The sequence below is a fragment of the Acipenser ruthenus genome, chromosome 25 (assembly GCF_902713425.1).
Source record: "Acipenser ruthenus chromosome 25, fAciRut3.2 maternal haplotype, whole genome shotgun sequence".
Taxonomy (NCBI): domain Eukaryota; kingdom Metazoa; phylum Chordata; class Actinopteri; order Acipenseriformes; family Acipenseridae; genus Acipenser; species Acipenser ruthenus.
Genome location: NC_081213.1, coordinates 26,117,854 through 26,131,435, shown reverse-complemented (window position 1 = coordinate 26,131,435; position 13,582 = coordinate 26,117,854). Strand labels below are relative to the sequence as shown.

Here is a 13,582-nt window from a genome sequence, read left to right as displayed (position 1 = left end):
AATACATAAATCATTAATGGTTTAGGATACAAACAACTAGCTTGACTCAATATGGATTTAATAGATTGCTTTTTTTTCCCCTTTGACTTTAAATTGCTGAAGCCGTCCCACATACTTTAAATTATGGATCTACTGAGAAGGATTACATCTTTAAGCGAGTACTTTAAAGTCATCGTTTTGAGCTGCCTTGTAAATAGCAAGCTTGAATGCTCTAACTATAGCCTTGGTTCAGTGTACTAATTCCATTTGATTACAAATGCGATGGATCAGCAGTTTAAATGCCAGTTTACTCTGGTTTGGCCAGGATTTGTGATCAAATGAAAAACATATACTGTAGCTTCAGAGAAAAAGTCGTGGGATACTTTGAAGGAAACCCCTCCTTAAGCAACCGAGAGATGGCGAATCTCCAGTATCAGTGTTTGGCCCATGGGCACTCATTGTTAATTCTTCCTCGGTTTTGCATACAATGTCTGTCTCTGTGGTGTTATGCACATACAAGCAGTTAAAGGAGGTTGCATGTTTGTGTTTTGTTTTTTTGTAGGTATTTTGCACTAAATTAACAGAGGCTGGGATTCCACAAGATGTGATCACCGGAATCTTCTCCAACATCACTTCTATCGATCGATTCCATGAGCAGTTTCTCCTTCCTGAGCTCAAAACTCGAATCACGGAGGAGTGGTGAGTGCAGGGTAATGAAAGCAGGGTGCGGCAGAAGAAGACTGTCCTCTCTCTGTCTCGCCACAAAATAACCTCTTATCCCTTTAGACATGTGCTTCTTTTTAAGAAGTACGCCGGTATCGAGGAGCCGTCTGTATTTCAAACTTAGAAATAGTACAAAGACGTTTAAAAGAAGAGATATGCAATTTAATACAGGCTTTGAAGTTTATACGTTTTTCTGGCCCTGTTTTTATTAACGTAAAAACAACTTGCTCTTATCCCTGGAATGTATTTGCTGCAGAAACTTGCGTACTGTAGCATAACACGCTTTCCATCAGAAAAGAGGGCAACTTGGTTGAATTCCCTTTGAGGTAACCTGGGTAGAAATATGATATTAATCAATGCACTGGCAATGGTGTACGGCACCCTGGCTTAGGAACCTTTGGCACACTCAAAGAATATGATGGAGAAAGTACAAACACCAGCCTCACAAAAGAGGGTTAGTGACATCCATGATTTTAATTGACTGTTTAATTTGTAAAATAGTATTGTGTGTGTGTGGGGGGGGGGAACTAATGTATCATTTGTTTTTGTCACTTGTGATGCCAGTGGTCTCTTAAGATTATACTACGTAGTATAACTTAAATGTATTCAAGGCTTTTAAAGATGTCATTACTTAATGTGCCAAAGGAAATTATTATCATTGATTCAATGCTAAAAGAAATTATTTTAATATTGTGAGGTATGAAGGATGCTCTACCGGTACACATGTCTTCATTATTAAATATTCTGAAGGTATAGAACATATTAAAACAACCAACTGTGCTGCAAAAGTCTCCCAAAAGTGTATTCTGAAAAATGACCATCTTTTAGTTCTAATGCTGGAAACTACTGGTGATGAGTTCAGTGGCAAGCATAGGATTTCTAGTGATTATCAATCCTTTTCATGTTTCTTCAGGAACACAAATCCTCGAATAGGAGACATTCTGCAGAAGCTGGCCCCTTTCTTGAAGATGTATGGAGAATATGTGAAAAACTTTGACAGAGCCATGGACCTAGTGAATACGTGGACGCAGAGATCATCTCAGTTCAAGAGTGTGGTTCAGAACATACAGGTAAGCTGGGAGACCTGTTCTTTGCACAGACCACCGCTGCAAACTAAATTATTTACTAACTGAGCTGCTTTGACCTACATGTGTTCAGTGTTTTCTATACGGTTTCAATAGCTGTACAGTGCATTCATCTAAACTACTGACTTGTGAACAGTACTGTATGACTACAGAGATTAATCTCACCCTGTTGTCTTGATGATCTGGAAACTAAACGTATGGCCACTGGTTTAGGTTTTTACATAAGTTGCTTCCCACCATGGCTTAGGTACACTATATACGAATGTCTCCCCAAAAGGCTTGTATATACAGAACAGGCGACGGACGGTCATTCTAGTAAAATGTGAACCTTGGATCTCAGAGGTGTAATTGTGATCTAGTTTTAGTGGCTAATCCTTGTTCATTGGAGTCTAGCTTATCTCCTTTTGTCTTGAAATAGGAGCCACCTTATTGGAACAATTCAGGAACACGGCAAACCTGTTTTAGTTTTCATAAAGCGCTTAAAATTTGCATGAGCCGTTAATAACGTTGTGGAATGCCTGTGAGAGTCGACAGATCATATGACTAACAGTGTGTGCTTTATTTGCATCATTCTGTTGATTAACAGTTGAGCTGTTGTCCCCCTCTATGGGTTTTACCCAAAAAAGACTAGCTCAGTTTTGTTAGGTTGTATTTTCTTTCACATGACAGGGAGGCACATAAAGGGTTAATGCCAGTTGCTGGGTCTTGTAAAGTCTATCAGAAAATAATGGGAGCTGACGGCTTTCAGCTTCATTTCTTTTCATGGTTGTTCTCCAAGGGAAGACACATGTGCAAATGATGGTATGAAGTGCATATTTGAAGCATGTCTACTAGGAACCATCTGGGAAGCTGTATTTAGGTCCCAAAAACATGGTATGTTGGTGGTCACAAGAGAATGGAGTTAAGAACTATTAGTGGTTGACAAAGACAGGACGACTCACACATTGCAGATTGAAATAACAAGTCAGTTTACACAAGTCGGAGCAGGGAGTACGATCCCAGTATGATCCCACGCCTTCTGTTTCAAACATGACAATGATGACCAGCCCTACTTTAGTACTAGCAATACAAAGAGCACCCCATCACAAAGTCAGGGCGAGGTCTGTAAAGCTGGGTCTACCTGCATGAGAACAAGGAATGCCGTGCAAGTTGTCAGCTGTGCTGTGTGAGGGGAATTATTAAAAAAAGTATGAAATACAAGTTCCGCCCTGTTTGTACATTGTTAGCTCAATTTTGCCTGGAGGCAAAGATTAGCAATGACGTATACCAGTAACACTTTGGAAAGCTGGTGTGACCTCCTTTCCGATTCACTTTAGATCTGGCCTTTTTCACATGAATATGACATGTAAAACTTGATGCTCTGCCGTGTTGAATACTGTGCCAGCTATCTCAGGTCAGACCGCTGTGTTCTTGCTCATGGCTCCTACAGAAACAGGAAGTGTGTGGGAACCTGACCTTGCAGCATCACATGCTGGAGCCGGTGCAGCGCCTCCCCCGCTACGTGCTGCTTCTGAAGGACTACCTGAAGAAACTGCCCCAGGATGCACTGGACAGGAAGGATGCTGAAAGTAAGAGACACCCTTGAGTTTTCATGGCAGGCACCATGCAGCTGTGTCTGTAGGTCAGGACTCCACTTGTTTGTAACTCCCACATTATATCCTGGGTGGCCTATAATTGAAGCCATCATTGGATGTACTTGAGAAGTTTTACTTTGCGCCAACAAATTACCATAAATTAAGCTTGACAGTAGAATGCTACCTTGACATATGGAACGTAACCTTAAATTTGAGGAGACATGTACTTACACTGAAGGCTTTGTGCATGTGATTGTAATTATGGTAGTGTTTCTGCTCAGTCAAGTTAACATTTGCATTTCAATTGCCACCTTTACAAGCCCTTGTAAAGGTAAATGGTGTTTTACATTACAGTGTAATACCATCTACTCTATGTATGCATGCCGTTCAAAAAAAGATTGGCTCTTGCAAAACTGTCCACCCTTTAACCTTTAGTGCAATAATAATGTTTCTCCCTGAAAGCTGTTTATTTTTACTATTTAGAATGATTTGAAGCATTCTTACCCAGTGCAATAACATCAGTGTCATGTAAGACTTTGCAAAGCCTCCCAAACTGCCAATTAATGTCCTCGCTGTCCGCGCTGGACCTTGTCATGTATAATTATCCTATTTGCTTTTACAAAGCTTTGCTTGTTTAGCTACTCCATTTCCTTGGGACACTCATAATTCCAGTTCTTCCCATTCTTTGAGAATGGTAAAGCTTCTCTGTCATTTATTTTACTTTTTAAAGCCAGACTGTCCTGCTATTATGTCCAGTTTTATACTCGGATATTGCTTGCTGTCTTTTTATTGCATGCTTCCATAGTATAAACTTGTGAACATCAGTAAACTGACCAGTTACACCTCCAACCCTGCTGGTCACTACTCTTCATTTCCCACTTCTATTTCCTAAATGTGCCGATTTAAGCGATTCACTTGGGCAATATTTAGTATTTTTTTTGTCAGTTTCTCTCTCACACCAAAAAAACATTTCAGTGCAATTCATAAAATCCTCAGGTTTCTTTTCTGCTTCAGTAGCATTCGTTTCCTGCGCTTACCCATTCTCTTGTTATGCTTCCCCTCCTCTTTCACATCGAGGTCATGTTTAGTTTCCCAGTGAAAAACCAACTGCCTGCCTTCCCTGCACAATCCACTGTTGAACAGAATAAGTGTACCTTGAAATCTCTTTCCGTTTCTGTGGAAGCTTATTCTGTAGTACATATAGTCTCCTATGTTGATCTAGTTTGCAATGCCAGTTGTCTACATTTACTGTAAACGCAGTGTTCCATCAGGTGACAAAAAAACAAAGAGGTATTAGTATGTTTATTTATTTTAAGTTTTGAGGTTTTCTTTTGTGGCCAGCCTAACTTTTAGACACTGCTAACCTCATGTAGACTATAACTAACTCATCTGTGCTGAATGCTAAATGAACAGGATTGACCTTATTTCATATTTTCAGATTATATTCTGCAGCACAATTAGGAAGATGTATTAAAAATGGACTTAATTTGGACTTGTTGTACTACTATGAAGGGCAGTTCATTTCCTGAGAGCATGCTGATGTTTTATTGGGAATGTGCAGTCTATACATACCAGTATGTATGGGGGTGTGTGCCAGTTGTGGGCCTCTTATACTGGCTTGGGCAGGCAGGCTTTATATAGTGGCACATGTGTTTTATTTATTTATTTAATTATTTATTTAGTCTAACCCATTTCTTTTTTCTTTCATGGAATCAGTGGGGTTTTGTATTGGGTTTCAAGGACGGTTTTCATTTTGTTTCTAATTACAGAGTCACTGGAGCTCATCTCAACAGCAGCCAACCACTCAAACACAGCTATTCGAAAGATGGTAAGATGGAAAATAAAACTGTTTGTTCAGCATGGTTTTCTAAGCCAGAGTTCCCCAGATTTTACTTATTTATTTGTTTATTTATTTATTTTTGTACTTGTTTGGCTATCCAGCAATCCATAGAAGGATATTTTAGATTATTTACTTATTTATTTTCCTTCTTTCCACTAAATTCATAAACTTTTTTTTCAAAAGGTTTTTTTTTTAGTTCAGGCTGGACCCATCACTTTAGTGTCTTTGTGCAACGTTCACTTTCTCTCTCTGTGTATTGAGCGTGTAATTATTCAGTGTACACATGAAGGGAGAGACTTGACCGATGTGTTCTCACAGTATAAAAGACAAGCGTTCCTTTAGCACACTGACGTGCTGCAGACAGCTTACAATTCAGGAAGTAACCGCCGTTTCCTGTTTGAACAATAAGCTGGATGGTTCTTGCCTTTTGTATATTGGGCAGTAGCTTTTCACTTTAATGTGTTACGATGTAATACAATTAAACATGTACAGTACATGATTTAGTAAAAATAAAAAATGTTCCCTCATCGTGAATGTTACAGTTACAATCTCCAGATTATTTTCATTATTTGATGTTGTTGCCCTCCGTATGTCTTGCTGCTAGACTTTTTGTTTTTGTTTTTGTTTTCACTGCAAAGTCATTGTGGTCAGGACTGTTTTTTTTTCTTATTTTTTCTAGACCAAAGTAGAATAAGAATTCTCAGCTTTGTCTTGTTGAGGAATAAACAGCATCAAGAATTACTCAGATAATATTCAGAGTCAGCAGAAACCATGTGCACGTAATAGTTACTTTGCATCATAAGAGGCTGATGTTTGTGCGGTTTGTCTGTGTTCAGGAGAAGATGCACAAACTGCTGGAAGTGTACGAAAGACTGGGGGGTGAAGAGGACATTGTAAATCCTGCCAACGAACTTATCAAAGAGGGCCATATCCAGAAACTGTCTGCTAAAAACGGAACAGCTCAAGATAGGTATTTATTCCTGGTAAGTCTTTCTTTTTAATGTATTTTTGTGGGGGGGGGGGGGGGGTTGAAAGGATCTTATTTACAATATGGAAGCAAAACACTTGAAAATAACATGATCATAAAAGAAAAAATGGCTTGCAACAACAGAGATGCAGGGATGGAAATAAGGCTTCCTTTGCATAGCAGTTTGATCCCTGGTTAGTTTTACTATCAGTTTAATAAGAAACACCTGAGCTTGTTACCTATGTTCTGTGGCTAATCAAGCACATATTAAAACCTGGAATGGGTGAAACTGCTGTGCAATAGGAGTCTTTTTTCCATCCCAGGATATGACATACCTGTTTACAAGAGATGCAGAACAATTGCAGCGCTTCACCTCCCTACAGTAATAAAAATATAACTGTGCTTCCACCTTGAAAGAGTACGTCACGCACGCCTTTTCAGGGAGGCTGACTGTTGTGTCTGATTGTTGTAAACTGGTGCACCTGATGGTTTGCGGAAGGAACTCCCATGAAAAAGATGGCTTTGTCTTAAAACTCTGAGGAGGTGAACTCTGAGTTCAAGACCGCTTTACCTCTTAGGTGGTGTATGGAATGCTAGCTCAGCCCATCTCTACCCGTTTACTTTAGAACATAAAGTTGACATCACCTGCCTTTTTGAGATACAAAAAACATAAAGGATAGTCCTGCTGTGTATTCTTTACAGGTGCACCCCAGGCAGAAGTTGCTTAACACCCTTCAAATCACCTCCTCCCTCATCGCACTAATCTATTGCATTTCTACCTGCCTGGAGAGGAACACTCTGCCACTCCCCACATAACACTTACTGTACGCCAGGTTTTGTGGGCTGTACTTCCAGCCTGTGAAATTGGATTGTGTCCATACGAGAGACTGATGACATAATTTACTAGGCTTCTATGTTTTATATAAAATATTCTCATAACACACAATGATTTTCTGGTGAACAGCATTTCCATGGTTAGTCATAAGCAGCTTGCTGTTCTATATGACATGACATGACAATGGTTAAGATACATGTAAGTATAGCTCCCTCTAATGCCGGGTGTTCATTTCCTGACCAGTTGTCTTTTAGGAAAATATATATTTTTAGAAAGAGCCAGATGCTTTTGTTTGAGCGGAATGTACATTATACAAACCAAACCACTTATGTGTTATCATTTTGATTTATTTGTAGTTCAACAACATGGTGCTGTACTGTGTACCAAAACTGCGGCTGATGGGTCAGAAATTCAGCGTGAGGCAGAAGATAGACATTGCAGGCATGCAGGTTTGTAACAGTCTCTCTCTTTCACGATGCAGTCACACTGATCTCGTTCCCCCCCTTCGCTCGGGTGGTTTTTCTAAACAGTGCCTTCTTTTCAGGTGCAAGAAAATGTCAAGCAAAATTTGACTCACACGTTTGCAATAATTGGAAAACAAAGGTCTTTGGAATTGCAGGCCAGGTATGTGTGTTCCATAAAATACAGTTTAGAGATTAGTAGATATGATGTGATCCATTGAAAATAGTGCACACCTTCCAGTTTCTGTTGCACTGGATACAGTATCTGGTTTGTGTCATTGCTGTAATAGTATAGTATTGCAATAATAAAATTACTCTTTCTGTGTCTTTAACAGTTTGATTTGACCTTTTTTTTTTTTCTTTTGCTGTACAAACATATGTAAAATGTTCTGTTTCTAGGCCCATAAATGTGGTTTAATATTCTGATAAATGGTCAGGGGAAAAGAACATTCTTTAAATATATATATATATATATATGTATATATAGATAGATAGATAGATAGATAGATAGATAGATAGATAGATAGATAGATAGATAGATAGATAGATAGATAGATAGATAGATAGATAGATAGATAGATGGATGGATGGATGGATGGATGGATGGATGGATATATAAAGGCTCCTAACCCCCCTGATGAGTTTCAACATATCCCTTTTCATCTTGTGATTCGTATATGGATCCAAATGCTACGGTTTCTTTGAAGATAGCCTGCAGTCTGTATGAAGCTTTACTGAGAAGTGCTGCTTTCATCATTATGTCATTATTTATGTATTTGTTTTTCTTTTCCAGAACTGAGGAGGAAAAGAAGGATTGGATTCAGGTAATGGTCGTTTAATTTCCCGACAAACTTAACCTTTGAGCTCTCTGTACTGAACTGAACTGTAAATATAATGTAAAAGATTAGTGTTTTAGTTTCCATGAAAAGGATTTCCAGAGTGTAGGAATAAAAACCAAACTGACATAAAGGCAGAAAAAATAAAAGCGGTTTCTTTTGAAGAACTATGTGAATCTTTGGTAGGTGAAAGGATTGATGTCTTGTGTTTCTGACAATAGGAACTTTCCTTTCTCTGTGTGTCTGAATGGCCCAGAAAGGACTGCACACATTGACATCTATACGAAAAGGGACAGCTCTCCCCCCCCATACTTGTACTGTGCTGTGAAGTCATTCTTTGTTTGATTTCCTCAGTCTGGGGCCATGAAGGGGTTGTCTGCTTGGCTTTGCATGAGCATGGCCTCTAGCAGAAACTTATCCAATCACAATGTCATGAATATTCATTGACCCAGGCTCACAGAGATTCAGTTTGTATGCACATGTGTGCTTGCTCCCGTTAAGGACATTTTTGATTTGAAGAAATGAAAAACTTTGTTTTCAACTTTATTTATTTATGTATCTACCTATGTACATATGTATGTATATATGTATGTTTCAATGAAGTTGAAAGTGAAAGGTTGTGGTCCATCAGACCTCAATACCACTGTAAAAGAGTTAAAACACATACTGTAGATGATCTGATGTGACTTTACCCTTATCCAACAGGTTATCCTGGCTACCATTGAGAAGCACAAGCAGAACAGCGAGACCTTTAACAAGGCCTTCAACAGCTCGTTCTCCCGAGACGAGGATCACCCCTCAGACTCGCCTGTAAGTATAACAGGGTGACCCCTTTCTGCCCGGCTCCCTGTGCGGTTACAGTGGGGTTTCTATGGGGCACACAACTCCTATTTGTAGTTCTGAACTACCGGATTACACAGCTCAGACAGAAAATGAGGTTAGAACTTTAAAAACAAAATCGCAGAACAAATACAGATTTTCTACAAAATACTTTCAGGATCCATAAGAGTTAAAGCAGTTACTAATCTTTGCGTGTTGAGTTCTAGAACTCGGAATGCCTTGACGTTATCAGGGCTGCTGCTTTATGAAAATGTATGTGGTAATTACCTTAACTATTCTCTACTCGGCAGCCCTTGGGCTGTTTAAGTGGGCAGGATTATTTGATAAGCAGCCAGCATTCTGCTGGTCTGTCGGTGTTGGAATATCTCAGACCCACAGAACTCACACACATTATTTGTCTTGACAATTACTACTGTGTGGCTAAACATAGCACAATGCATGAAAAGAAAATGAAGCAGTGAGGAACGGCACGCTACAGTATTAATTAGAAACTGATTTACCAGTGAGGAGGCTGAGAATAACGATTTAAGTGCGTTCTAGAGGTTTTACTGCGAGTTAATATCCAGACAACTAGACATTGACGTCAACTGAATGACGAAACACGTATTACAAAATAGAGGAGCGTTGTACGTAGACATAACATTAATTCATTAGGAAACACACAGGTCTGTCACACACTGTATTTTACGTGATGGTACTGAGGAAGCAGTATCACTCTAGCACATGTGGTCGTTCAGTATTAACCACACTTTAGGTGTCGACACACCTGAGAAATTTGTGTAGCATATTACACAAACACCTGAAAGGTGTTATTACGCTTCTAGAATTGCTGCTGTTTGGTTAATTAAAATATACCCCACTGTAACTTTCAGGTCTGTTTCTAAGTCGAGTACAGTACATACTGTAATGTAGATGTTGGATGTGCAATGCTGCAGTAGACAGTAGATAGAGAGCTACTGCCATCTAGTGTTCAACAAGACAAAATAACAGAACAGAGTATGTTGTATTGTCACTTAGTAAACTAAAGGGTTTTTTTCATCTGTAGAAAATTATTTTCAGAATTATTTTGTTTAAAATGAAAAAGAAAACCTTTTTTTTTTATAAACATTCTGAATGCAAAATACATTTTTTCCTGTTTTAGAATTTCTTTTCCATGACGTTGGTCTATAAATAGCCTGTGTCCTCTGTTTTTGTGAAGATTCCCCAAGGAGAATAGCCAATGTCGTCCTGCTTTTCGACATCAGGACTGGATTTAAAAGCACATCTTGTTAGCTTTGTTACAAAGTAATATTTTATGTTTTACAGACTGTTGGCTACTTTTCAATGGATTCACTCGATGGAAACACTTCTGCTGGTGGGGTATGTATTGAAAAATGAAAATGAAGAGCAAGTTACAACTTAGTTTGTATTAAGGTTTTTTACAGTAACATGAAATATAATGTTCATATTTGTAGATGGATTCTTGTAAGAAACAGCCCAAATCAAAGAGGGAAAAAGAGAAGCAAACCTGCAAAGGCTGCAACGAAAGCTTTAATTCCATAACAAAAAGACGTCATCACTGCAAAGCATGTGGAGTGGTAAGTGTCATGAGATCAGAAAGCATGCATGCTTTCCCACACATCCTGCAGCAGCAGTGTGGAGTAGTGGTTAGGGCTCTGGACTCTTGACCGGAGGGTTGTGGGTTCAATCCCTAGTGGGGGACACTGCTGCTGTACCCTTGAGCAAGGTACTTTACCTAGATTGCTCCAGTAAAAACCCAACTGTATAAATGGGTAATTGTATGTAAAAAATAATGTGATATCTTGTAACAATTGTAAGTCGCCCTGGATAAGGGCGTCTGCTAAGAAATAAATAATAAAGTAATCTGCTACTCAGTTACAAAGCAGAATAATCTATTCACATTTGAATAATCACCAGGTATGTAACTGGCATACATTAAAAATAACATTAGACTGTGAGATAAGCACAAACAGGTTGTACAAGTATTGTGTGGTGCTTCATATTGGCTTATTAATAATATATATTTTTAAAGGTAGATTTAAAAGTCAAACATCTCAGATGGCCTACAGTACATTTCCAGGACTGTAATACCCTTATTTACCAGGCCTTTCCATATTGCTCATATAACTTTCCTGGTCTTAATTGTAGTTTAAACCTGGGACATTTTACTCCTGCACCATCTGTGTGTTTTTTGTGCTCCTGATCGCTCTGTTTCGGTTGGGATTTCACAGTGGTTAACTATGCAAACTCATCATTTTGATAGATACTACAGGTGCATTCATTTCCAATCAGCTAATCAGTTCAATGACATTCCCTGCATGCTTACACCAATAGGCATCTATTCTTGAATGTTGATGTGTCAAGGCTTTTAAGTAAAAGTGCTTAGCCTGACAATGCACGTGTATATGTAAATGTTTTTTTTATAAGCTATGCATGTCATCCAAAGCTCCATGCAAGCAATCTGTGATGAGAATGTTAACAAGCATGTTTCATGTGAATTTACGTCTTTTGCATGATGATGGAGTCATATTTTAAATATTTTATCTTTTTAAAATTGGGCTTGACAGCAACTTTATAGAGACCTGGGTCAACCACAATGCAAGCATATACCTAACATGCAATTTAAGCAAATAAACTATGCTTGGGATTTGCAGTATTCAGCTAAGCTAATATTAATTGTATGTACTGAATATCTTACTGAAAGTTAGGAGTTCAGTTTATTTTGTCTTTGGGGAAGAATGAAATGTTAAATAATAAGTTCTGGAAAGTAATTGCAAATGTATTTTGATTGACAATTTGAATCTCAGAGAGCAACTAAAATTCCTTCCATGTGATGTGTCTTACTGATGGGGAGCAGTGTGGAGTAGTGGTTAGGGCTCTGGACTCTTGACCGAAGGGTTGTGGGTTCAATCCCCAGTGAGGGACACTGCTGTTGTACCCTTGAGCAAGGTACTTTACCTAGATTGCTCCAGTAAAAACCCAACTGTATAAATGGGTAATTGTATGTAAAAAATAATGTGATATCATGTAACAATTGTAAGATCTGCTAATAAATAAATAATAATAATAATAATAACAATACAGCGTGATAAAGGGATCACAAATGCAAAAAGATTAAGAAGTAAAGCTAACAGAGCCCTCTCCTGGAGTGAACAGATCTGCACCTGGAAGCACTGAAGAATAATACTTGGCTGTCCGAGCGATCGTAACCTGCCTATGACCATCAGTCATTAACATGTAGATCATTTTAGCATGTGTGCCAGTGGGATTTGGTTAGCATTCTGGATTCCAGGAACAATGCATGAGGACAGATTCTGATTGGAGTTATTTCATTATTATTTTTTAAATATGGTGATTGTTTAAACTATAAGCAGACATGATTACCCACAAAGATCACTGTCTCAAATATGATTAAAGGTGGGCTCACAGAGATTTTTAAAGTCAGTTCTCCCTTTTATTAGTTTCACTTCAAATGCATTTCTATCTGTGGCAGGCCATCTGTGCGAAATGCTCCGAGTTCAAGCCGATGCGAGTGTGTAAAGAGTGTTTCGCATCTCCACTGGCACTGCCTTCCAGCCCAGGACTTGAAACCACAGGGGACCAGAAGAAAAAAGCAGCCGTCGAGGTGACAATCTCTTTTGAATCTGTATGGGCCGATTGCATTTGTACAAATTTGTACAAAAGTCCTAATTAGAGTTGCAGTTGAGTCTTACAGAGTAAGTAGCGGGGTTCCGAAAAATATAGCGTTGCACATCCCCACATGTTTCTACAACTGTTTAAATAACGTACCTGTAATTTTTCTTTTCATTTTTAACATCCTGACAACTTTTTACACTTTAAAGTCTGTTTCAAAACTCTTTTCAAAATGGCCGCTGTAGTGCACTGATAGTGTAAGGATTATTGCCCACATTGTCAAACAGGTAACACAGCAAGAACGATCCATGATGTGGTACGGAACAAAAAAGCCAGAGCACTTGTTATGTTTGTTCTTCCTGCGGTGATTTAGAGGCCAGATCTCAAACCCCAAGCCATTTTGAAAAGAGCTTTGAAACACTTTTGTGGAGGTTGTTGAGATCACACAAACATGCCTGTGGGTCAGCACTTTCCCCCTTTAGAAGGTCCCACCCCTGTATGTCAAACTGCAATCTGAACTCAGCCTGGGGTGGTCTTGAGAAAGAAATGGGGTCTATTTCTATGGTAATGGAGTCAGCAAGAAATCATTGCAGATTCTTTACTGTAAGCTGCATGGATGGCTTCCGATCTGAAGTATCAGATCTATAGCAAGCCTGCTGTGTGGTGGCGAGCCTGCAGCTGTTATACTACATTGCTTTTAGTGCTAAGCTGCAGTCATGGAGAAACACCACATACAGGGTGCTTTGTGTTGCCAGTCATTTCACCACCGTTAAGCGAATTGTATACCAAAAATACACTAACATTAGATC

The 13,582-nt window shown here is 38.9% G+C and overlaps 1 protein-coding gene across 1 annotated transcript in view; it reads left to right on the top strand.

Annotated features, from left to right (window-relative positions):
- Positions 1 to 13,582, top strand: part of LOC117412348 (FYVE, RhoGEF and PH domain-containing protein 3-like) — a 70,127-nt gene that overhangs the window by 43,227 nt on the left and 13,318 nt on the right. The window contains exons 6-17 of the mRNA XM_034020672.3: positions 542 to 678; positions 1,616 to 1,772; positions 3,217 to 3,355; positions 5,131 to 5,189; positions 6,038 to 6,184; positions 7,360 to 7,452; positions 7,548 to 7,627; positions 8,258 to 8,288; positions 9,006 to 9,110; positions 10,446 to 10,499; positions 10,595 to 10,717; positions 12,634 to 12,765. Coding sequence (XP_033876563.3) covers positions 542 to 678; positions 1,616 to 1,772; positions 3,217 to 3,355; positions 5,131 to 5,189; positions 6,038 to 6,184; positions 7,360 to 7,452; positions 7,548 to 7,627; positions 8,258 to 8,288; positions 9,006 to 9,110; positions 10,446 to 10,499; positions 10,595 to 10,717; positions 12,634 to 12,765 — 1,257 coding nt within the window. The remainder of the gene's footprint in view (positions 1 to 541; positions 679 to 1,615; positions 1,773 to 3,216; positions 3,356 to 5,130; positions 5,190 to 6,037; positions 6,185 to 7,359; positions 7,453 to 7,547; positions 7,628 to 8,257; positions 8,289 to 9,005; positions 9,111 to 10,445; positions 10,500 to 10,594; positions 10,718 to 12,633; positions 12,766 to 13,582) is intronic.